The sequence below is a fragment of the Carassius gibelio genome, chromosome A13 (genome assembly GCF_023724105.1).
Source record: "Carassius gibelio isolate Cgi1373 ecotype wild population from Czech Republic chromosome A13, carGib1.2-hapl.c, whole genome shotgun sequence".
Classification (NCBI taxonomy): domain Eukaryota; kingdom Metazoa; phylum Chordata; class Actinopteri; order Cypriniformes; family Cyprinidae; genus Carassius; species Carassius gibelio.
This window is the reverse complement of record NC_068383.1, coordinates 5190069-5217015: the sequence shown is the minus strand read 5'-3', so window position 1 is coordinate 5217015 and position 26947 is coordinate 5190069. Positions and strand designations below refer to the sequence as shown.

Genomic DNA, 26947 nt, shown 5'->3' with positions numbered 1-26947 from the left:
ACACACACATACATATATATATATATATATACATATATATATATATATATATATATATATATATATATATATATATAATTATATATATAATTATATTAAAATTATGCATTTAGCAGACGCTTTTATCCAAAGTGACTTACAGTGCATTCAGGCTATCAATTTTTACCTATCATGTGTTCCCGGGAATTGAACCCCCCAACCTTGATAATGCAATGTTCTACCAATTGAGCTACAGGAACACTATATCTATATTGCACAAACTTTTTATGTTAGAGATTAGCTGATAATTGTTTGTAGGATGCAGAGATGAGCTGGCAGTGGAAGGTGGAGCATGTGCTTTTCAAAGCGCTCCGCTCTCTTTTCAGTCCTCCAAAACACTTCAGTGAAGACGGCAGCGTTCTGCAGATCGCCAGCCTGCCTGAACTCTACAAAGTCTTTGAAAGATGCTGAATTTGAGTACTCTGTTGTTCAGTGTAATGCTTTCAGCGCTGTACTATCAAAAATGGCAGGGGTTTTTTTTTTTTTGTTGGTCAGCTGACAAACTCAGTATGACTGACAACCCGTTACATTATTTAAGATTACTAGTTAACATTAAACCAAGAATATATAGATATCTGTATGGCAAATTAATAAAAAAGACTATTTTGAAATATTAAACACAACAGTTTTCATTACCGTCAACTGGTGGAACTGTCTTACACATTTATGAATTTGGCAGATGCTTTTATCCAAAGCTAACTGGATCAAACAGAAAATAATTTCAAAATAATGTTTAAAGTGAAGTATGTCATTTTGTACCACTAACAGCACCAACCTGAATGGCAAAAATGAAAGGAATATTTTGCTCAATAGTTCTGCATAGTTCAAACATCTTGGATGGCCTGAGGACGAGTACATTTTCAGCAAATTGTACTTTTTAGGTGAACTATTCCTTGAACATAAACAGGCAAAGTGATAATGTCATGTGTAAATACAACATACTACTGTTTGACATTGCATAATGTTCTTTTATTTCCATTAATTTTATTTTGCACTAAAGGCTGCTTTTACATGCATACGGCCATTGGTTGAGCCAGTGCTGTTATGTTGGGCTATTGCAGATTGCAATTCTATGGTGCAGAAATTATACTTCACCTTAAAGTCCAAAAATAATTACTGAGAGGTTGGTTTGTAAATTGTGTAGTTTATTTACAGTATACTTTGCAGCTGCTTTAGTCACAATCACTGTGCGCATGAAGTGCCAAACAATTGGTTTCTAGTGCGATTAAAAAGATACACCAAACCTGAATACAACAGCATTGTGAAAGGCATCAAGTGGCATTTGGAACTTCTCACAATGTCACAGTAGAAACATGGGTCTCTCACTGGGAGTTAAAATCATTACATTTAGTGTAAAATTGATGTAGTCTATTCACTGTGACAAAGCACTTCCAAAAAAAAAAAAAAAAACCCTAACAAAATTCAATGTGCCCTGCAAATAATCACAATTCATGAATCACCCACCCGTACATACTGTATTCATTTACACATTTATTTTCCAAGAAATCTTTTAAATATTTGAAAAACAGAACAAAAATACTTAATTGAAACCATAGCAGACATGATTAATTCTCTATAAATGTTCAACTCATCGCTGTACCCTTTATTAAACACATTATTGTTTTTTTTGTACCGGTAGAAATATATGCTTTTCCTGTGTAGTGTTACAATACATATAACCCTCGTCCTCCCTCTGAAGGCACATTGCTGTGTAAGCATTTACATGGACGTCGAGGGCCCTGCAGTCATGTCGATTTAGAGTTTAAAAAGCGCTTTTATACTTGTGCAACTTACAAAAGAGGAGGGGGGAAAAAGCAGCTAGTCCGAGCACTGAAACCTCAATGGCTACCGTGATGTACCAAGATTTTAAAGACAATAACACCAAAAGAAGTACAATATTCTCAGGTTCAGAAAAGGTTTAGAGGCTTCCTCCCTCACAATGTTGCCTTAGTTGGGTGTAGATCTGTATTTGACCACGAGAGAGGCAAGGAAAGAAGGTAAAGAGCCTGCAGTTTTGTTTTTGGTGTCCTACTGTTAGGTGTTGGAGAGTCTCTCTTCACTGCTGGGTCAGAAGAGCGTTTCTGTTTGCTTTCATCTTCTCCAGACGCTTTACGAGATGGTTGTTGGTCATTTCCATTTCTTCGATCTTGTCCAATGCTGTGCGCAGCTACAAAAGGAAAAGAGATGTGTGAGGATGACTCTTTTCTTTGACTGCCAATATGGGAAGTTTTAGATTTTTTTAGATTTTCTACTCTTGGCATTGGGTACTATTTTTTTTTTTTAATGAATGGATATTTTCCATGACTTTTCCAGGATCAGACATCAGAGGTTATGATTATGGGAACCCTGAATGTGTGATATGTGAATGGGTCAGGGGTCAGTGAGCCGTATGTGGCTCTTTCATCCCTTTGAGTTGGCTCCACCTATAGCATACGGCTACCTTTATCCCCCAACTTTTAATAAAACCTAAACTCTTTCACATGCACTTTTTCTCTGACAAGTGTGTTCATGTACAGGTTTTCAAAGGCCAATGTGAATAAATCCAGATTTAAATGAAAAGAGACAATGTAGTCATGTCGTTTTGTATACATTATTCTCATACAAAACTATATGAATCATGAAGCGTTGAACACTCTCATGTGCTCTCATACAGAAAGTCCAACACAGACTCGCATGATAGAAATATCTTTTGACACCAGGAAATCCCTATGTACAATGGAATCCCGCTATGGCTGTAGCTAAGCATAAACCTGCTTACTTACCTGACTGAAGACGATGGCGAATGATTTGCAGTTCCTCACCACCATCACAAACATGTAATTTTATAAAATGTTAGGTAAGTACTGCCGCTCCATGTATAAGTGCGATTGCGAATCTCGAAAGTGAAAGTGAAATCGATCGTCAGCTCAACTTCGTGATGTCTATCAGCCATCGGTGATAAATGATGGCATCGTCTATCGGCCCAACCCTATTTTTCAAGTTTTTATATGAAGGATACATTGTTAATTGACATACCATTAATTACAGTACAGAAGCTATAAAATATATTTCCTGCCTTATTCTGTAATAAAAATAGGAAAAAAAAAGAATAGAACAAACTATTATACTGATTATACAACATATTATTAAAATATATATCAAAAATACTATAGAAGACAAATGATTGGTTATTCTTCAGCAGTGTATTTGATTTCTTAGCCAACTAAAAGTAAGAGATAAAGTTTTTTTTGTCAATTAGACATAAATATTATAAGGCCTATTATTATTACTACTACTACATTTAACATTTCTGTCCCCCTTCTGAAATGATTGCTACTCCCCATGCCCTGTAACATAAATTAATATAACACTTTAGCTACATGCCGTGTTGTCTTAATTTGGGGATCAAATATTTTGCGGCTCCACATTAATTTTATTCGTAGGGGAAAGGGGCCAAAATGGCTCTTTTTACATTGAAGGTTGCAGATCCCTGGTATAGGTCAATATCAGAGATGTTTGAACGGCAAGTTTCTTCAGTGTGGGTTCATACCTCCCTCTGAAGTTTTCTTTTCTCTGCTTTCAGTTCATCTTCTACCTTTTCTGCATTATCTGATGCAGATTTATATCTGGACACCTGTCCTTCAAGTCTATTTACCTGAAAGACACGTACAAGAAAATACAACAGTTAACGTCAACAATTATTTACAATTTTTTTTTTTTTTTTTAAAGTGGCAGTATTTTAACTAAAAGGCCAAAAAACTAATCCTGCACACTATATTTATTTATTGCATAGATACTGTGCAGGATTTGTTTTTTGCTTTTTAAAATATATACAAAAAAATAATACAATTATAATTATATATTAATATTAATAATATTATAATTAATAATATTAATAATATACAATATTTTTTATTGTATTTAGTTTAAATACATGCAGCTTTTTTGATCAAAAAGGCTTCAATCTTTATAAACTAAAAAAGTGGAAAAACATGGGCATGAAAATGTCATTGCTTTAAAACATTCACAACCTTAAAGTTTTTATTTGTCCTAAATAGGTTTAATTTTCTGTGCAAATTATAGCATACTAATAATACTTATGTTACATTCTATAATACTGTTACATACTATTGTTATGTAGGTTATACTTTCTATTGTAATAACTTTATTATGTTCTAAATATAAACTCACATTTTGTTCCATCGTTGCCATTTCCTGTTCAGCCTTTGAAAGCTTGAATTTGTATTCACTAATCTGTCTATTGGCGTCCCCTACATGAAACAGACAGTATTACAGCATGGTACATGTGAAGGTAAATGTGTGTGCATAGCATGTTTCACAGGTCATACTCTGCAACTCGATGAAATGCAGGTCACTGCCGTTCTCCATTCGCTCTCCTTCTGTGTAAACACTGTCGATCTTTAAGTGCTTTTGCCTTTCTTCCTCCAGCTGCATCTTTAGTTTTCTGATCTAAAAGAGCACATACATGTCACTTCAACTTATCTATCCCAATCTAATCAATTTTGATTCACTTCATGTACAATCGTACCTGGGACAAAAGTTCATCCTTTTCATTTGCCAGCTTTCGTAGTCTTACATCTGGGGTATTAGCACAGAAAACAAGCATTATGCCATTGTTTCATCCTAATATATATAGGTGTATTTGGAGACTCACCTAGAGGTCCGTCTCCCGCTGACTCCAGCACCTGCGCTGCCTCTTGTGTGACCACAGTGATGCCCGAGGTAGGGGACTCATGGCTGACGTCTCCGTTGGGCATATCCTCTGGTATGATGACCAGCCCATGTTTCTGCCAGACCAATAAATTAAAGTATAAAAGTATTTTTTAATGGACACTGGCCATATACACACTGCAGTACAGTTGTCACTCCTCTTCTGGACACATGCATTTTGAGTGACAACTCAAGAAAACATTCTAAAAACAATAGCACAGTTGTGATTCTGACATAGAAGGCATATCTGCATGTCTCCTTTATAGAGAACGTCAACCCAAAATGCACTGTGACAGGCTCAATAAGGGAAAAAAGATCCAAGATGGTAGACAACGCAAGAAAATAGTCAATGACAAATCAGCTCAGATAAAATATCTCAAATTATTTAAAACTAGTGTAATGTCATGCTCAAAGTTCAGAGTGTTAACATGGCCGGTGGAATGCAGAGAAAACAAATATCCAAAAACTTTCCATTCAAACGATCTGTTTGTTGTTATACAGTGCTGATAGCAAGCTTTCATCCTGTGCAGGAGCACTTGAAGGACGTACCTCTCCCATTCGGCTTTTCCCCTTGAGGTCAGCCAGCTCATCCCTGAGCTCATCTCTCTCATTCCTAATGCAATCAAAGTATTCTTTCTGTCTCTCTAACGCCTGGCCACACGAAGGGCAGGAAAAGAGAGAGGAGTAAAGAGCAAAGTAGACAAAGAGACAGCAGAAGACACACAATGAATACGGCCTGCATTTTGTGCTGGGCAATATAGGTTTAAAATACACACACACACACGCATTTGTGTGTGTGTGACCCTGGACCACAAAACCAGTCTAAAGTGTCAATTTTTTGAAACTGAGATGTATGGTTTATTAGGATCGGACAATATTTGGCCAAGATACAACTATTTGAAAATCTGGAATCTGAAAATCTAAATACTGAGAAAATAGCCTTTGAAGTTGTCCAAATGAATTAGCCATGCGTATTACTAATCAAACATTACGTTTTGATATATTAAAAGTAAGAAATCTACAAAATATCCTCATGGAACATTACTTAATAAAAAGTAAAAATCGATAATTTTGACCCATACAATGTTTTTTTGGCTATTGGTACATATACACCCCAGCGACTTAAGACTGGTTTTGTGACCACACACGTATATATTATAAACCATCACAAATATTTAATATATTGCCCAGCCTTAGCTTTAGTGATAGATGGCAGGATGAAAATAGACCATGCTGACAGATGAACAGTGCAGGAAGTGAAGGAATGATGTTATTAGTTATATAGCTCTGTATAGTTCATTTCTTTCAATTTTCTTGAGCAATCCATGGTGGTTCATGCAAAAGTGAGTACACCGAAAGTAAAATGATCAATTTCCTGGATAAAATATATTTCCATGCACTATGTATCTTAAATTTTGAAAACTATTGTGTGGTACCCAGCACTTCTGGTGTACATAGCTGAGGCTTGTGGGATACCAGCAGAGGACAGCACTGTGTCCTGGAAACTTTTTTCATACATTGTGCATAAATCCACTCAAACAAAAATGGATGCAAATATATTTTTCTAAATTAGTTTTTATGAACAAGATCCAGATGTCAATTTTTTTTACATGCATTAGCCACACATCAATCCTCTGTTTAAAAAAAAAAAAAAATGATACATACATATACATATATACACATATATACACATATACATATATATATATATATATATATATATATATATATATATATATATATATATATATATATACACACACACACACACACACACACACACACATATATATATATATATATATATATATATATATATATATATATATATATATATATATATATACACACACACACACACACACACACACACACACACACACACACACATATATATATATATATATATATATATATATATATATATATATATATATATATATATATATATATATATATATGGCTGCCTGCCAAAACTAAAGTTAAATAGATGGCTAAGATATAAATAAAAAGTTAATTTGATCAGTTTTTCTCTGTCAATCCAAGCAGCATCTCCTAAACCGTCCTACCGCAATCTTTTTGTCCTTCCAGTTAACAGTTTCCTGCAGGTCAAATGCCTCTCTCGTGAGGTTATCTAGCTTTTGCTGAATTTTCTGGTTCTCCTGGGTATGCGTTTAATAAAGCAGAAAAGGGGAAAAGGACAGATTCAAAATAGACACAAAGAAGCGATGAGACAGAACATATGAAGGAAGAAAACTAGAGGAAACAGGAGGATCTCCATGGGGGAAAGTAAATGATACAAAGACTCAGAACCTTCCCGTTTCAACCATGAGGAACATAAAGCACACTTTTCATCCGTAACTTGATTATTCTGCAAAAGCTTTTAAAACATTTGAGTCTAATGATAATGTTCCTAAAGTCTACAAAAATGAATTTGTGGTTGATAAACCATTTCAGTTCTGGGTTTTACCTCGATAAGTTCATCTCGCTGACGAATTCCCTCCTTCATCTCCTCTAGTTTGTGCTGTAGGACTGAACATGTGTGCTTCTGCCGCTCTAACTCCTGTCAATCAAAAGAAAAATACACTCACATCATAATCGGCCAAAGCTTCTGAACAGGCCTCTAACATCTAAATGAATGCATCAGAAATAAACAGCTGACAATACATTCACGATCTGCTGGGTCTGTGTATAGTGGCAATAAGACAGCTGGACCATACAATTTATTTTTGTCAGATTAATCAAAACAGTTTTCTAGAAAATAATAATTTGTTATAAGCACCTTTGATTTCTCCCCTGTTTCCCTGTGCAGCTCTGACATTTGTTCTTCCATCTCCTCAACGACGTCTTTGAGTGTGTCCACTTGGTAAATGAGGTTTGCCTTTTCATTGTCCAGCTGGGCGTTGGACACCATGGCTTTCTTGTACTTCTCCTCCACTTCCGACAGAGAATCCTGATCAAACGGAGGAACAATTCTTCACACAAAAGTACTTGAATAGCTTGACATGCTACAAAACTACTACAAAAATGTAATGACAGCCAAATAAACAAAGAACACCCTGACCACTGCACTGAAGATTAGATGCGATGTACAGATAAACATTTAAAAAGTGAATGTATAACACAAAACATTATAAATAAAGTCATATAGAAAAGTCAACATGAAATCAAAATGGTCCCCTTTACTTACTAAATGCATGTTCCTGGTATTACTGTGCACATTTCTTAGTAGCTCGTCCTAAAAAGATTATAACTTGCTCCGCCTCTGAAATGACTTTGCCTTATCAGCTCCTTCCCTCCAATCACTTATCCCATCCAGGTGAACTACTGTTCAAAGGTTTAGGGTCGTAAATATTTGTTTATGCTATAATGCTCACCAAGACTGCATTCAGTTGATCAAAAATACAGAAAAATAAAATACAGAAATAAAATAATTGTTTTCTATTTTAAAACATAATTTATTCCTGTGATGGCAAAGCTGAGTTTTCAGCAGCCATAAATCCAGTCTTCAGTGTCACATGATCCTTCAGAAATGTTACTAATCCTCAACTTTTGACAGTAGTACTGAATTTGTAATACCAACTTTTTAAAATTGCAATCAATTCTCAAAAGATAACATCCCTAAATAGGTTGTTCGCAGCATTTCATCTTGACTTTAACACTGAACAATATATGACATCAAATATAAGAAGGTACATCCACGTCTATGTCACATCAACCCTTGTCTATCCATGTACAGTTCCTTCACAGAGTCTCACTGATATCAGGATATTCAAAACAGAGTCCCCAACTTCCAAATGTGAACTGGACAAACACTGAAATTCCTTACCCACGTACAACTGATTAAATGTATGTAGTCTGCATCCTTGACCATCTTCATTAAAATATTTGTTCACTTCCAGAATATACATTTTCTGATAATATACTCTCAAGCCCGATTTCATCCAAGATATTCATGTCTTTCTTTCTTCAGTCACACATAAATTTAGGTTTTTGAGGAAAACATTCCAGGATTTTACTCTATATAATGAACTTCAATGTGAGACATAGGCAGTATAGTACCTGCCTAACCTGATTTTACCAAGTGAGACATGTTCCTGGGACAACATCGTTGTTGACCCTGGAACAACATTGTGATTAACCAATCAGATTTGAAGAACCAGTTTATAGATTTTGTGAAGTTTATGCTTAAAATCAGTGTTTGGTGCTTGTACATCAGTGTCATTCATCTATCATTTCCTCTGATTTTAGGGATTACTCATGGTTAAGGTTAGGTTTAGGTGTAGGGATATGGTTAAGAATATATTTTTGGAGTAAAATGTTGTTCCAGGGTCAACAAAATATGTTGACCTAGGAACACATCGGACTTGGCAAAATCAGGACGTGCATAGTACCTACCCAGGGTTTACAAAGCGAACGTGCAAAGAAAGCCAAATGCCCTTAACAAAAAAAGGTAAAACAACGATGTTGGATGATTTTGAAGTTGGAGGAGAAAATGAGATGAGTTTTTCACCCTACCTTTCTGAACCGGAGTACACAGATAAAGAGCTAACATGGTTTTATAATGCACAAATTTGCAGACATACATTTGTGGTTAAAAGGTACTATATTTCTTTTTTTTTTTTTTTTTTAGAAAAATACATGGTTTTGATAGATACGCCCTTTGAAGCCGCAATGAAACTGCAAGTTGGACTTTCAACCCATTGACCACCACTTATGTCCATTATATAAAAATCCTGGAATGTTTTCCTCCAAAACCTTAATTTCTTTGTGACTGAAGACAGAAAGACATTAATTTGGATGACATAGGGGTGAGTATTTTTATTCTGGAAGTGAACTAATCCTTTAACACAAGTTGGGAGTAAAGCAGAAGCCTTCCATGTGATTTTGGGTCTATAGAGCAATTAAGTCTTCAGGAATATGAATGTGAGCTAAACGTGACTGTAAAGAGCTAATGTACAAAGCGAAAGACTCATGCAAGGCTCATGCTTTCAGACTAAGTGTTAAGAGCCTGGTGTGTTAGAGCAGAATGGGGGAAGACATGCGTTGAGCTCAGGACCCTCTACCTTTAACTCTTTAAGACCCTGCATGTATCGGCCCTCTACATCCTGAATCTGGTCCTTTAGATCATAGATGTCCTGTTGAGATGGAGGTATGAATCATGATTCACTGAAGGTCAGAGCGGTGACCTCTGATTGTACATTCATACAAACACAAAGAGGGAGAGAGCTACCCGAAGGCATTAAGAAAATAAAGAGGAAAGAAACCAAAGCATTAACACAAATAAAACGAAATTAAATGAACACAAGTAGATTCCCTGAGATCAGGTGCATTCAGTAGGAAAGTATGATGCTCTATGCTTAGCCAAAATATGTTCAAAGGCATGTATATTCATCTTGTTTCAAGATATACCTGAGAAATCTGTATTACAGTTTGTGCAATGCAAATCAACAACACAATTACCTTTAACTCGCTGATAGAAGCTTCTGCATCCATAATGATGCTTCCAGCATCTCCACTTCCCCTTCTAGAACTGCTACCTCCCAGAGTTGCCAGGGCAGCTGCGGAGAGCGCCGGGGTAGTACATCGAGAGGATGGCTGGAGGAAATGAGAGCACAAAACACCCATAAACAATGACAATGAATTATTCGACAACCTTATAACAGGTTGGTTAATTATATTCGCAAAAAAATAGGTTCTTGAGAAAATGTAGCAATGATGTTGCTGATGAAACTTGTTAGATATTTTATTATTACCAAATGTGTCTCTAGTATCTAAATACTGTTGGGGCCACTGTACATCACCAAGAGATTTAATGATTGATACTTGGGTCCGTAAGATTTCTTTTTGAAGTTTTTGAAAGAATACTGTATGTATCTAATCAAAAATATAGTAAAAACAGTAATATTATGATATTATTACAATTTTAAATAACAACAATAACATTTATTTTTAATATTTAATTTATTTATATGATGCAAAGCTGAATTTTCAGCAGCCATTACTCCATTATTCAGTGTCACATGATCCTTTAGAAATCATTCTAATATGCTAATCTAGAAACATTTTAAATTATTACCAATGTTAAAAAAGCTGTGCTGTTTAATATTTTTTTTGTGGATTCTTTGATCAATAGTAAGTTCAGAAAACAACATTTATTTGGAATATAATATTTTGCAACCTTAATGACACTTTTGATTCATTTAATGTTTCTTTCCAGAACATATCCTTGTCTTTAATGTATCCCTAATGTCCCCAAACTTTTTAAATAGTAGTGTATTTAATGATAATAACAACAACAACATTAATCACTTAAAACCTGCTCTGGACATCTGGAAATCTTACTTAAACACTGACTGAAAATAATTATCCAGATACAGGCTAATTTCCCCCTAATGAGAAGAGAAATATTAACTTGGTTCTTAATTATGTATCAAATATCACAACACAGGGAAGTAGAAAATGACCTCTCTTCCTCTTACCCGGCTGAAGGGGTCTTTAAACTGCTTGTCACATTTCTCATCGAGCTGAAAAAGAAGAAGACACCATAAGTCTCATTGGTTTAAGTTGAAAGGCCATTAAAGGGTTAGTTCATCCAAAAAGTTCATCTAAAGCCTTCGCTCACCCCCCAAAGCCATGTGAGACATTTATTTTTATTTTTTTAACGGAAGAGTGCTTTTTATGTCACTTCATTTGGACTGAAGCAAAGCAACACACGCTGACAATGCAATGATAAAGCTTGAAATATCAAAGACATTTTTTTATATAACTCCAAATGGATTTGTCTGAAAGAAGAAAGTCATATACACTTACAATGCCTCGGGGGTGAGTAAAAAGCAGCCTAATTTTCATTTTTGGGTTATGCCTTCATCTTAAAAAAAAACTGAGAGATGTTACTTGCTGTAGCATGATTTAGGCACATATCATGCCACATAACTCACTCATAACAATTTAAGCAGAAACTATCAGTGTCAGTGCTCCAGTCAGCGGGACCAAAACAAACTATTTTAAAACCAAATGTTGATCAACCAAAAGAGAATCACACGCAAAAGTTTGATGCATTTATACAGGAATAATATATGTATACCTTCCTAAATGCAGTCACTAAACAAACTACAGTAGAGTCAACTTTACTGAAATTTTTACACAGTATCAAGCCATGCACAGTAAACCAACTTTAATAGCTGAACTATCCCTTCCCTTCAAGTTGGTGCTCTTTAGTGAACGTGTCACACCAGTTCATACTTCATGCATGTCTTGACTTACACTGTCCAGGTCTGGGATGCTCAGATCATCAAGATCAGAGACAATGCTACCCCTGCGATTAGAGCGGCTGAAATAATCAGCAGCCGTCTCAGAGATATCAGAGAAATCAGACAACTACACACAGACAGACAAGAACATGAGAAAGCAAAAAAAAAAAAAAAGAAGAAGCTGAAGTGGAAAAGTTATGATATATTACTATTTTAATAAAAAATAGAACATGTGGTTGTGTTTTCTAAACAATAGATATGCAGTCACAGTTTCTATTCTGCCTCACCACACTATCCCTTCTCCCACGTCGACTTTTGGACACAGTGCTGCCAGAATCATCATCAGAGGATGACTGAAAGGTTTAAAAGAGGATTCAAAAGAAGAAATGCACATTGCACAGGAACCAAAACCATAACTGTTAAGCAGAACATGCAACGATTTCAAAGAAGTCACTCTTTAAATAGCACTAATATGTATTGGTGACAAGACATTGAACAATTTCAACGCGATTTAAGATGTTAAGACAAATTCACCACATGCGAAACAAAGACACTGGAGGCATTCCTGCCCCACTTTCAGAGAACAAACCATCAAAACACCATGTCTATGACATTTTGGTCTCCATACATACACTATTCAACAGCTTAGGGTCTTTTAAGATTTCTTCTAAGAAATTAATAATTTTATTCAGCAAGAAAGCATTGAATTGATCAAAAGTAACAGTAAATACATTTTAGTAAGACAAGTTTTTACTTTCTATTAGAAGAATTTCAAAAATTATTTTAAGCAGCTCACCTTTTTATTAGAATGATATTGCATAATATAATTCTAATAAATATTAAATTAGAACAGTTATTTTAAATTGTAATATTTCACAGTATTACTAGTTTGCCTTGGCAGGCATAAAAGAATACAAAAACATTTTGCCAACCACAAACTTTTGAACAGTAGAGTTTAGGTCAGTCCTTTCTTCACTGAAGGTATATGAAGGCTTTTTTTCTTCCATAAACAGTAAGTTTAATCACTAAGTTCAAACACACCTCTCCTTAAAATGCCACACGATTTTATATCATTCATGTTTGTAACACAAATAATGCAGAATGAGTTACACACTAAGTCTCAATACTTGGAGTTAGACTAGTGCAAAACATCTACTTTAAAAAGGTGTATTATTTGACAGGGTGTATAATATACAAGTTTCAGAATGAACACATGCATGATCAGCTCTCTCAAGTCTGGACACATGCAAACGCTCACCACAGGGCTGCTGCGGGTGGAACTGGCACCAGAGGAATACCAGCTGCATTCAGAGGGCTACGGGGGAATAACACTGACCACTGAGCTAACACTGCTCCAGCATTATGATAGGATTATTATTTCAGTTTATATACTATGGCATCACTTACAGCTCGGGAACTATATGAACCATACAGACCATCATCACAAATGGAGGCCTGAGAACACAGATCTCACATTTTTTAAATGAACAGATGACAAAGATTCTTATACAACAGAGAATCACATGGCAGATGTGCTGAAAAACAGACTGACCACACTATAGCTGCGCGTCAGACCTGTAGAACTGCTGCTGGATGAAGCCTGTGAAGGTCAAACCACAAGCAACAGCTGTCAAATATCTCTACTAAACCAAGCAGATGATGCCAGGCTAGCTGTTAAAACTAAAGGTACAACCAGTACGGAATTAAAAACCCTGACGAGACAAGAAATACGAACTCCATGCATCATTTATTATAATTAGGAAGGAACTTTCTAGGAGGATGTAAAGAGTTATCCTCCAAACATTTTGCAGTGTGAGAGTATTAAACACGCAGAAAGAAAGGAGACAAACCCGTGGTGTATAAGAAGAGACAGCAGAGGAAGAAGGTTTGGAGTTCTTTAAGCTGCTGTAGTTTCTTTGGTCATGATACAATCCAGTCTAAGGAAATGGTGTAAAGCAATGGGAAATTAACACAGATGTCTAATATGAATCATAGTCATATATCTGAAATATCGTGCTCTAAACCAGAAAGAACACATTCATGATGCATCGATCAGTACTGACCAGAAGGTCCTTTTTGGAGCTACTTCCAACAGGTTTTTTGTGAAGATCATTATATACAGAGCTCTGGAAGAGAAGAGCATAATTGCAAAAAGCTTTCTCTTACTAATGATAATAATTATATAAAATATATAAAATAATAATAATAATAATAATAATGACTACTACTATTATTAATAATTAATTAATTAATTAATTAATAAATAATGTATTTGTAGTATTACTACAAAAGACTAAATATAAAAAAAAATTACTATTGAAATATTTAAAATTATACATTTTTTAAATATATTTTACCAATTTAAAATTGCAATACTAATATTTATGGCAGTCCTATTTTCTTCATTTTCAAACATTAATCCACACTGAATTTATTTTGATGGAAAACCGCAGAGAATTCCCTGCCGCTTCTCTTTTGTTGACAAGAACCTGTTTATAGGCACTTCTCATTAAAAGTTTGGGAAGTTTTTTCATTCCCAAATGCATGTTATAAGTGACCCAAAATTATAGCATTCCTAGGGCAGCATTAATTGAGAACAGAGTTACTCTCGATCATGCACTGCCCATGTGTAAAGGAACAAAGTGCAGTGCTTCACTCTGTGACATAAAATGAAAACAAAAACCTCTGGTTTAAAAAGCCAAATCAAAAAACAAAGATCCCAAATTTGAACGTCTGCCCTTATAAAATGTCAAACTGGAACGATATAAAATATTTAAATGCAGAAATACTGACTATCAATGGACATAAACGTAAACTGTCATAGATACATACAGTGGAGTGGGAGTTCTTCAAAGAAGAACTACTGGAGACGCCGGACTGCAGAGAAAACAGCACAACCATCACAATCTATGCTGGATATATAACATGAAGTAATCCATGCCGCAGACATGACATGTGCACTAATAAGAAATGTTACTTCAGATCGCACCTTTTTGTATTAGTGCTCACTCACTGAGTCAGTCTGATTATGCTTCATTTATAGAAAACCATTCAATCGTGTTAGTCATCAATTGCACAAAGTCTGCCTGTAATGTTCATGCACAACAACCTTGAAGTAACCTGCATGAAAATAATTGCCTTTTCCAGGTCTGGATTTCATAATATGTAGGGAATAAGTAAATAAATAAACAAGTTCACATTTCTAAGTTTTCCATGACCATGGTAATCCTGTTTATCTTTATCAATCAGCTTTACAATTAGATCATTTCAACACTATAAAAGCTAAGGTAGGTGTTACTGAGACAAGCTTTCAATCAAATAGAGCAAACAATGTTAGTATAATACAGGAGTCTAATTTAGAGTGTCATGACAGTCACAGAAGAGAAAACAATGTTGCCAAAATACACACACACACACACACAGTGACGTACCACCAAGTCTCTTCTCCTGGAAGAACTAACCCGACTGGAGCGTTGAAAACTGCTCAAGTCTCGTAAAGATGACGAACTTGACTTTAAAAGTAGAAATCCAATAGGAAAGCATTCATTTTTCAAATTTCAATAGCTTATTAAATGCACTTGTCTACCTTTCTAAACAGGCTTTTAAGACTAGTTTGTGATTACTGGACCAATAAAATATATGCTGATTGCTGGAGCAGCATTCTATTTGTATGTTATGCATCAACATTTAAAATTAAACAATTACTACAATTACTGTTTAAATGTCTCAAAAAAGACTTGTTGCCCACATCCAGCTTGTGGGCAAGTTTTACTGAAAACAAGAAAATAAGTGATATATGTTGAGGAAAAAAAAAAAAAGTCAAGTATGACACACCCTGTAACTTCCAACACTCCGGACTGATGCTGTGTCATCATTTAATCCCTGTTGATGAAAAATTATGAGAAAAAATAATATACAGTATTGTTCAAAATAATAGCAGTACAATGTGACTAACCAGAATAATCAAGGTTTTTAGTATATTTTTTATTGCTACGTGGCAAACAAGTTACCAGTAGAGACCCAGCATTCATGATATGCACGCTCTTAAGGCTGTGCAATTGGGCAATTAGTTGAAAGGGGTGTGTTCAAAAAAATAGCAGTGTCTACCTTTGACTGTACAAACTCAAAACTATTTTGTACAAACATTTTTTTTCTCTGGGATTTAGCAATCCTGTGAATCACTAAACTAATATTTAGTTGTATGACCACAGTTTTTTAAAACTGCTTGACATCTGTGTGGCATGGAGTCAACCAACTTGTGGCACCTCTCAGCTGTTATTCCACTCCATGATTCTTTAACAACATTCCACAATTCATTCACATTTCTTGGTTTTGCTTCAGAAACAGCATTTTTGATATCACCCCACAAGTTCTCAATTGGATTAAGGTCTGGAGATTGGGCTGGCCACTCCATAACATTAATTTTGTTGGTTTGGAACCAAGACTTTGCCCGTTTACTAGTGTGTTTTGGGTCATTGTCTTGTTGAAACAACCATTTCAAGGGCATGTCCTCTTCAGCATAGGGCAACATGACCTCTTCAAGTATTTTAACATATGCAAACTGATCCATGATCCCTGGTATGCGATAAATAGGCCCAACACCATAGTAGGAGAAACATGCCCATATCATGATGCTTGCACCTCCATGCTTCACTGTCTTCACTGTGTACTGTGGCTTGAATTCAGAGTTTGGGGGTCGTCTCACAAACTGCCTGTGGCCCTTGGACCCAAAAAGAACAATTTTACTCTCATCAGTCCACAAAATGTTCCTCCATTTCTCTTTAGGCCAGTTGATGTGTTCTTTGGCAAATTGTAACCTCTTCTGCATATGCCTTTTTTTTTAACAGAGGGACTTTGCGGGGGATTCTTGAAAATAGATTAGCTTCACACAGACGTCTTCTAACTGTCACAGTACTTACAGGTACCTCCAGACTGTCTTTGATCATCCTGGAGGTGATCATTGGCTGAGCCTTTGCCATTCTGGTTATTCTTCTATCCATTTTGATGGTTGTCTTCCGTTTTCTTCCACGTCTCTCTGGTTTTGCTCTCCATTTTAAGGCATTGGAGATCATTTTAGCTGAACAGCCTATCATTTTTTGCACCTCTTTATAGGTTTTACCCTCTCTAATCAACTTTTTAATCAAAGTACGCTGTTCTTCTGAATAATGTCTTGAACGACCCATTTTCCTCAGCTTTCAAATGCATGTTCAACAAGTGTTGGCTTCATCCTTAAATAGGGGCCACCTGATTCACACCTGTTTCTTCACAAAATTGATGACCTCAGTGATTGAATGCCACACTGCTATTTTTTTGAACACATCCCTTTCAACTAATTCAACTAATTGCCCAATTGCACAGCCTTAAGAGCGTGCATATCATGAATGCTGGGTCTCATTTGTTTTCTGAGAATCTACTGAACCTACTGGTAACTTGTTTGCCACGTAGCAATAAAAAAATATACGAAAAACCTTGATTATTCTGGTTAGTCACATTGTACTGCTATTATTTTGAACAATACTGTATATAGATATATATAAGACGAAAGAAAAAAAAAAAGAGGAGAAAGTCAGGAGACGGACAGCAACATCAGGAGATACAGACCCGTCGACTGTGGCTACTGGAATGATGACCATGACGGGCTTTTTCTGCATCGGCCTGAGATGAACAGATTGAAGGTTACAGAATTTAAATGAAAGAATGCTGCATGTTTTAGGTTGTTAGTGTTAGTCTTCACCAGCGGCCCTAAACTAACTCTAAACACCACACTAAACTTGCTGACAGTCTGCCAGGATAAGACCTATTCAAATTTCAGGGCAATCATACACGTTTACTACCAGCAACAAGACAACATGGGCTGGGCAAACAAAATTACAATAATTTGCTAAAAAATAAACCCTTTTGATAAAATTTGAAATGTGTCTTAATATTGACATATTTGCTTGGAACTGATGGAGGTAGTTAAACACAGTAAGAATCTAGCTGAAAATAAATCAGTGCATATTTTGCACAATGTTACTAAATGAATAATAAAATTAATTAAATTGTTTTTTTACTAAAAAACCTTAAGGTATTATATTAAAAATGTATTTTTTCATTTATATGCACCTATATTAAATATACTATATAATACAATAAACAAATACATGAAATATGTAGGTTAGGGTTTTAAAAAGATTACTTCAAAATCATAGCTGTTATTAAAACATCATCACCCATCCCATAAAGAAAAGGCCACATAGAGATACTCGTTTTTAGACTTCTAAAACTAAAATGCTGAGATCTATTTAAAAAAAAAAAAAAAAAAAAAAGGTGACGTGACATTCATACTCCGTGACCCATACTCAGAATTCGTGCTCTGCATTTAACCCATCCAAGATGCACACACACACACTGCAGTGAACACACACACACCATGAACTCACACCCGTAGCAGTGGCAGCCATTTATGCTGCGGCGCTCAGGGAGCAGTTGGGGGTTCGGTGCCTTGCTCAAGGGCACCTCAGTCGTGGTACTGCCAGCCCGAGATTCGGGCCCACAACCCTAGGGTTAGGAGTTAAACTCTCTAACCACTAGGCCACGACTTACCAACTTAACTTAAACCCCATGACTTAAGGGTTTACCCCTGTAATATATACAAACACACAAACAAAAGCAAATAGATCATGTGCAAAAAACTATCCAAAAAAAGTGAATCCCTATCCTAACGGAATACTGTTTTTAAAGACAACAACAGGACCACAAGGGTTCTTTTATAAACCCAAAAGAGCAGTAAAAAGTACTATTAAAAAAACATGCTTGAAAGCCACATACAAAAAAATTTGTATGAGAATACAGCTAGCACACTCCCATCTGAAAGCTCTTTATTAGTTAAAGGTGAAAGTGCATGCATGTTCAAACTGGCCTAATCTTTCTCATACCATCCATTGGTGGATTTGCCCCCATTTCCTGCTAGAGGAGGAGTGCTGGTAAGACAGCTGTGAGAGAGAAACAACCACAACACAAACACAAAGACTTCTACTGCAATTCAATGTGACATTGTTTCATTTTTGGTACTTTTTTTGTGAATGTCTTACGTAGAAAAACACAAACAGACATACTGGTGAACAAATTCATTAACATGCAATTACTCATACCTAAAGTATGTATTTCAGTATGCAAATATATTCTTCAGACCAGGTCTGAAAGCGTATTAGAACATCTTAAATTGCACAAGTACAGAAAATACTGACAGATACAGCTGAAATCGATAACTGAATCATTCACATGTGGCTGCAACCATTGAAAACACACTGTATTGTCAAAGGCCTGTTTCCACTTATGAGCTTAGTTAGTCAGCTAGCTAAATCTGGGTTGTGAATCTGGAATTACTTGTAAAAAGCAGCCATACTTTGTCTTCTCAACAAAAATGCTTGAAACAGACAAGCAAATTACTCAAAATGCCAGTTTAAAAGCAATCCTTCTGCTTTACTGCAACAAAAGAGATGACAGCCTATAGAAGATCAGCCATATTCTGAATGAAATGCAGAGGCTCTGTTCCAAAACCTAGTGAGCTGCCTTGCCATTTAATGCCACAAAGGCAGCATCCCAACTGAAATTGAACCTCATAAGTGATCTATTTGTAACTAAATATGCAGCAACATGTGTCATACTAATAGTGCTCAGCATATGGGAGACTCAATTCAGTATTTCAGTAGTGTTTTCATTTTGATAAGATAATGACGTGTCGCAATGCATTATAAGATTTCTTTCTCCATTAAGGATACATGCAACCCTGCATCAATAATGCTGCCAACTTTTTGAAACATCTTTCGCGTTGAAAGTGTGCCTATAATGCCTTATATTGCTACCTATGTAGAAAGTTCACTAGGTTTTGGAACAGAGGATTCATGAAGAACAGACCTGCAGGTCAACAGACCTGATTGAAATAAGTATAATAAATATGTGGTTCTGGATTTCAGCATAGACACAAGAAAGAATTCTGAAGACATTGAGGACTTCAGTACTATTCATTAGGCAGGAGGGGCGAGTGCCTTTCTCCTCCCATCTACTCCTCAGGACTCACCTCTTTCTGCTGCTGCTCCAATTCTCTCATCCGGATGCCCCGGGCCTCAGCACGAGCTGCTCTCTTCGCAGCAAGTATTGCCTCTGCCTGCACAAGAGAGGAAAGAGAATTTATCTTAATATCTGTTGCATCAAAGAATCGGAGCAGAAAGCACTCTTTCTGGACACTAGAAGGTATGCAAGCAATTTTAAAAAGTAGTCATTATTCTGCATCTGTCCTATATGAAACACTCAGATAACTCACCACTTTACAGAATCGACTGATTACTCACTAAAATGCAGCTTTGGCAAGTATAAGAGACTTTTAGAAAGCATAAGAGAAAGTTGCAGACCAAAAGTTTTAAACAGTAGTGTATATATTTGAAATTCAGCACAGGAATGGAATAGTGAAAGTGCATTTTCACTCCTTTCTCCAGTGAGGCTGGCATTTTACGTTGATGGTTCAAAAGTGAGCAATCATAACAAGAATAGATGTAAGAGCTGAGGATAGCGCACATGCTGATGATACATGTAAGAGCAGCTGGTTCACGGGATCTATATTCAAACTTAAGTCACCTCTCGATCCCAATTGCCCTCGTTCTCTCTCAACTTTCCTGTCTCTCAACAGTCCTATAAATAAATGCCCCAAAACACCCATAAGAAAAAAAAGACGGAACAGTCATATTTTCCATGTAACCACAATTGAAAAAGCAAAAACTTCATAATACATGGGTGGACATGATATAAGAAGAGAGAAACCATGACTGGGAAGACATCCCTCTTAAACTTCACGGAACTGTTTAGGAAAACCTTTAATGGCTTGTAAGAAGGCATTCAAGAGTCCTGACACAAAACACTGAAAAGGGTGTTCTGGGAAACCACACCTGTCTCTGTGACAACACTAGGCTCTGCAAAAAAACCAGCCCAGGGTTTTCAGTTTTTTTTTTTTTTTTTTTTTTTTGACCTCAGGTTGGCAGACATTTCATGGAGGGTCGGATTTGGTAAAATAGCAGAAATGGGGGTGGTTTGATTAACATCTACTGCAAGTACAGCTGATCTCTAACTAGGTGAAAAAACAACAAACATGATTCAGCAGTAGTGTCTAATTTAAGACCAATACACACAGTTCACCAGACTCATGCTCCTGGTAAACAAATGCTGGATTATTCCTGACTATCACAATCCTCATGTGACACATGTGCAATATGACTTGCTAACTTTTTCTAATACCCTACACAATAAATAATTGTATTACATTTCAATACAAATATGCCTTGACAGATCTGAAAGTGACTTTGCAAAGTATGCAGCTGCCTGACAGCAAACATTTAAACAAGGCTTATGCAAATCTTTACACATATGGTGAGGTTAGAGAGGGTGGGCTCTGTGTGTGTGTGTGTGTGTGTGATTCCTGTGTTCAGCACCTGTTGTGCTGTCTGAAAGTTTGACCTGCTCACCAGAGCCCAGTGTCTCCAGCTCTATCTATAGACCAGCAGAGCCTCCGTCATGAGACTGCAACAGGAAATCTGAGCGGGGGGAGACACACTTACTTCACAACCTCCAACATAGCCATTCATTTATTAGAAAGACAGTATTACTGTATTCTGCAGAGCATGAGCTCCATAGGCGAACAGTCTAATGAGATGGCACAGCATAAGCTTATCAAAGTCAATATGGAAATGTTTGCAACTGTGTTATTGCAGCTGACAATAAACTGCAAAGTGTCTATATTTGCACTGGTTCATTATTCAAAGAGTAGTTGGCTTGTTGTTCATCACCTACTCAAAGTATACATTTAAGGGCATACTGGTCTAAGGGTCCTTTCAGATTTGGTTTGACTGACTGGCCCATCCAGAGTTTGATTGCAGCAAACCGTACCGTTGTTCACTTGAATCGTACCACAGACCACACCTTTTAAGTTCAGAAGAGTTCAGAAGATAGCTTTCACATCATCAACGTACCGAACTCTGACGTCAATCGAACACAGGTGCGCAGCAAAAGTGCTAGCGTGAAAGCACCCTAAGACTCTACAGTCTAACCTTTTTTTTTGCACCACTTGCATATGACAAAAGACTGTTTAAAAATAATAATAAAAATGGCAAGAAAATATGTTGTTCTACTTGGCTTGTCTTTGTGGACTGCAGGCAAACAGCATGAAAAGACTCACAAACTGCCAGTTGTGAAATATTGATTCCTAAATTGTGCAATTATAATAATTACAATTCTGGGCAATAGCTATTGTGAAACTGTGCAATAATAATAATTTAAACAGTGTAATAACCTAGTGCAACCTAATTTTTTGACAGAGTTATTATTATTGTTGTTATAAAGATATTTTTGAGTATTGGGTTCATATTTGCACTCATTTTCCTATTGTGGGACGATAGGATATAATCAGTGAGGTCTGATTATATTTAAGTTATGATACTTTCAGTGATGTGTGATTATATTTAGGTTTATTGTCTTTTGGCCAAGAAGTTAGGCCATTGAAACTTTGCAAACTTAATATTAATCAGCAAGGCCTTCATTTTAGTAGAATATGTAAATCAGCATGTGGACATCTCCAGTAAACAATGAGGTAGTTTATGTGCATTAAGTAATAGTGACATTACATAACACTGAACTGATCCAATGGATTATGAACTTAAGCACTACAAATGTACTCATAAGATATTAAAAAATATTGTATGCACAAGTATTTCTGAATTGCATAAAGTAGGTGTGCACTTTGAATATTACACCTGGCATAAAAGTACTACAGTATGTTGACCTATTTCAACCTTACATTAAACCTTAGACAGTCGTGCAAGGCAGTAATAGCTAAAGAAATATCACACCTTGCCCTAGATACTCCAAGATTAGAGGAGTATCTCATGCTGTTGCTTTGTGGCTAATGGACTATGCAAATCACTGGCCTCTGAAAGTGACAAGACTGGCCAGTAACATAAGTGACCTCAACGTGGGTTGCGTGGCTCAAATTCACCCCCGGTAACCTGGACCATGCACAGACAAATCAAATGGCAAGCTTTCAGTTAACAGGCTTCTGCTAACCATTAGGGAGTTTTCTCTGCAGCAGGCGCAAAATAGGTGGATCCAAAGGCAGGTTCAATGAAACGAGCAAAGTTTTATGTGTGAACTCCAGCAGCGCTCAGGAGAAGATACAGACCTCTCTCAGTACAAGAATAAATCATCTTTAAATATTTAACAAACATCCTCAATTTGGCTGTAGTTTCACTTCTGCAGGACAACTCACACCCTGTAGCTTTAGAGCTGACCATTTCCTCTTTTAAAACATCCTTATATGGTCCATATTCAGGACATATTGCATGATTTCACTTTTTCAGTGACAGTATCAGATGGAAACGACTGTCTTTCATTTTCTTCATGTTACGGACTGAACAAACAGTTGACTAGAAAAAAAAAGTATATATATATATTTCAGAAACCACTTCCTTTACATTACTAAACCATAGCAGAAAAGTCCTGTTATTTATATCAAATCCCTGTTTTAAAGTCAGCACAAAATGGAAATTGCAATCATCTGGTCTTCCTTATTTTCACATATTAAACTCCTTTTCGAACAAGAAAAAAAATTAGGTGCAAATCATCAGAGAAGTTGATTTGATAGGGAGGGGAACTTGAAAATATTTTAAAGATATAATGATGTGCACAGATACATTATTTATAATATAAACTGCAATATTCCATTAAAATGAATGATCTTCCATTTTTATTTAATAGTGCCTTTAAAGATGAAATCAGTAATTTCCGCAGCACTAAAGGAAACTGCCAAAAAACTATGACTATTGATTGATTAGTTGATTAATAGACTGACTATTAATTGACTAGTGAGGTTGACTAGATAATCTAGATTTGCTCTTCGTTTGTTTTTATATTTTAAGGGCCAGTACTGTAATTAACAAGCTGGCAATGTGATGTGCTTTAGCTATACTGTAGCTAATGAAGAAAAAGAATGCAGATATCAGTTTCTCTCATTCATGATATTTTGCTTAGAGACAAGGTCAACCCATTTGGTCACATGAGTGCTCTGTAATTATAAATTTGGGTCATACAAGTTAATTTCAGGTCGAACAGTCCCAGAGCACAGCACTGATAGTAGTCAAGAGTTTTCTGCTTGTAAGAGTGATGGCCTCAACCATGTGTGCTGCGGAAAAATCTAAGACAAGTCCGTACTGGCTGCTCCCTGCTCAAGCTGTGAGTCAAATTTCATCAGCTGCAGCTCCAACTGGCAGAACCTGAACGTCAACATAACACATCACAACAGGTCTATGAGGGGGACTGACCAACTATATAATGCAGAACCAAACTATTCAGACTTCGATGCAGAGATTAGATACATAGAAGACATTCACCTTTAACCCCATTAAGCCTACAGTATCATCTCATGAATTTCTAAGGCCGCCAAATTACCAACATTATCACAATTTTGCAGCTTCTATACACCTTCAGCCATCTGAAGGATAGTTATAGATAGTTATGATTTTCACAAGGTAAATGTAGATAACTTTAATATTGTTAGTAGCATTTCAAGATAAACACTTACTGGACTGATTCATGATATTGGGACTGAAGCAATTTCCTTCATTATTTCATAAATAAATGTATATGTAAGCATCAAATATGATGCTTTTGAGAAGTGTTTGAACATCTCTCAATCATCACTGTATTGTATTTGCATTGCAGTTTTGGCCCCACAATCACAAACTACAGACCTTGATCATAAAACTAAGCATTTCAATATCTTCATAATCTTAAGACGTATTACTGGAAGATAACACATACTGAATAATATATCACATAATGAGTTTTGTTTACATAAGGTTTGTGGAACTTAATTATGTAGCATCACTGCATGTTTATATGACAACATGTATAGGGTTTTGTATGTATGTATGTATGAATGTATGTGTGTATGTGTGTGTGTGTGTGTTTATGTGTGTGTGTGTGTGTGTGTGTGTGTGTGTTTATGTGTGTGTGTGTGTGTGCAAGTCATGTTGCTTTGTAATATCCCAGGTGCTCTATCAATCAATATGAGTTTTTTCTCCTATGGAAAACAAAAGGAGAAAGTCTACAGAATGGCAGTCAACCTCAAAAGAGTTTTGACATCAATGAGAGTAAAAGCAATTGCTAATTGTGTCATATAACCAGACATGCATGTAGAACTGCAAATGAGATTTGTAAGCTACAGTGAAGGACATAAGTTCAAGCAAATAATCACAGAATTTTGGTCCGTTTCTCACAAAATAAAGACTATTTTGTCTTTTGATTTGCTTGCTTTCTGGGTGAATGACTCCTTTATTGTGGTCACAGGAAACCACAAGCCACAAAATGACACGAAAGCAATAAACAGGGGTCAAAGGTGAACAGCTCTTACCTCTTTGGCGATGCTGCTCAGAGCATCATCCTCGGCTGAGAAACGGTCTTTAACTGGGGTCCGTTTTCGTCCTGATCCTGGCGTCCCCATGTCAACAGCAACTTCACGGTGCATGAAGAAAACACTAAATTAGATGTTTAAGGTCTTGTTTCCCAAAGGTGGTCTATTTGTGTAAAATATATCCGTAATGACCCATTTGCTGAGACAATAAGCAATCTAACAGCACATACAGAAGAGAAAAAAATATTTTTCCCTATGCAGGTCTATTAGAGTCAACTCAGCATCTTAATGTGTTATTTCATTAAACATTTGCAATGTAGGCTAGATAATGTAGGTTAGATAAGCCTGGCCTCTCACACTATCTCACACACTCACAAATAGAGGCTTTAGTCATGTGTGTCTGGACTCAGAGCTGATTAACTAACACCAGACACACAACCGAACCTCAATATATAACGTGACAAAGCAGACAAATATCACTGGCACGGAAGACTAATGAGTTTAGATTGAATTTTAAATAAAGCCAGCTTATCTGTTCTTATGTGCTCTTTTGACAGCTAATTAATACAATGACATTTAACAACCACATTATGTACGTAAACAAATGATACCTAAATAACAGTACGTTAGTTTTACCAAAGCTTTGGGCGTACTATATCATGCCTCATGTCTTATTGTCTTATGATGTATATAAACCCTTGTTGAATTTGTCAGGATGTCGTTATTAAATTTAAATATAAATGTAAATAAAAATATAAACAAAATGCTATAACTAGTTAGTTAAATTGATGTTTCTGATGAGGCGCTAAATATAAACCAACATTCAGCGGCGTGAAAGACTAATCTAAAACACTTTATTTTCCAGAAAATACATAAATAACAAGTGCATTTCAGTTAACAGAATTAAGTATCCACCACATGAAGCTAAATGTATATATATATATATAATTATTATGAATTATAAATGTGCGAAGTAAAATTCTATATTTATGAGTCTAGTTAGCGGTTAGCTTGCTAGCTTGCATTCAAAGACATAAAGTGTGTAAATGTCACTCAAGTCTCTTGTCGTTAATTCACACACTGCAGTTTAGTGACCTGTCAGGACTTTCATGACAGTTGGCTTCCGTAAGTGCCGGTTTCTTACCGTTTCGGTTCGTCACTATTCCGCTCGAGACTCGGGTCGGTTCTGACAGACTGGGACCCGGCCGGGCGCGTACCCGCAAACCAAATCGAGCGCGCGATTGTGCGCGCGGGTGTGCGAGGCGAGCTCGTGCCTGAGTGACGGACACAAACTGACACCGTCCGTCACCTCAAACCTTCCCGAGAAAGCTGTTCGTGTTAAGTTAAAAGATGCCTAAAAGCAGCACACCACCGCTAGTTTCAGTTTAACTTATTTAACAAAAGATCGCAAATCTGGCGGGAAATGCCGACAAATAGTAGTCGTTCCTGAGAGTCTGAGGTGTTTTTTCCATAGACAGCTTCGCGCATAAAAAACCCGGATGTTGGAAAA

At 36.2% G+C, this 26947-nt stretch overlaps 2 protein-coding genes across 16 annotated transcripts in view; one reads left to right on the top strand and one right to left on the bottom strand.

Moving 5' to 3' along the window:
* LOC128026573 (DNA mismatch repair protein Mlh1-like) overlaps window positions 1-1169 on the top strand; it is an 8926-nt gene extending 7757 nt beyond the window's left edge. The window contains 1 exon segment of the mRNA XM_052613835.1: window positions 298-1169. Coding sequence (XP_052469795.1) covers window positions 298-450 — 153 coding nt within the window. The 3' untranslated portion in view covers window positions 451-1169.
* Window positions 1164-26947, bottom strand: LOC128025941 (leucine-rich repeat flightless-interacting protein 2). 15 transcript variants are annotated; one of them, XM_052612563.1, is made up of 28 exons: window positions 26582-26947; window positions 25438-25538; window positions 20065-20151; window positions 18920-18976; window positions 17604-17657; window positions 15837-15884; window positions 15434-15514; window positions 14835-14879; window positions 14066-14128; window positions 13853-13939; window positions 13555-13602; window positions 13410-13457; window positions 13261-13317; window positions 12290-12355; window positions 12016-12129; window positions 11232-11276; window positions 10213-10347; window positions 9816-9887; window positions 7532-7702; window positions 7220-7312; window positions 6819-6911; window positions 5299-5400; window positions 4694-4826; window positions 4568-4617; window positions 4368-4488; window positions 4210-4289; window positions 3569-3673; window positions 1164-2206 (listed from the first exon to the last, which is right to left on the bottom strand). In XM_052612563.1, exons 2-28 carry the CDS (start codon window positions 25525-25527, stop codon window positions 2096-2098), a joined length of 2256 nt encoding a protein of 751 aa, XP_052468523.1. In that variant the 5' UTR covers window positions 25528-25538; window positions 26582-26947; the 3' UTR covers window positions 1164-2095. The 15 variants fall into 15 exon arrangements, with proteins under 15 accessions (XP_052468523.1, XP_052468524.1, XP_052468525.1 ...); XM_052612564.1 differs by lacking the exon at window positions 14835-14879; XM_052612565.1 differs by lacking the exon at window positions 18920-18976.

What these genes read in the sequence shown, in the direction of transcription:
- LOC128025941 (XM_052612563.1), bottom strand. Translation starts at nt 25,527, where the DNA reads ATGGGGACGCCAGGATCAGGACGAAAACGGACCCCAGTTAAAGACCGT. An exon ending in TGAGCAGCATCGCCAAAGAG is followed by an intron (nt 20,152 to 25,437) that starts GTAAGAGCTGTT and finishes TCTCTTGTGCAG; the next exon opens with GCAGAGGCAATACTTGCTGC. An exon ending in CCAGTAGCCACAGTCGACGG is followed by an intron (nt 15,885 to 17,603) that starts GTCTGTATCTCC and finishes TTTCATCAACAG; the next exon opens with GGATTAAATGATGACACAGC.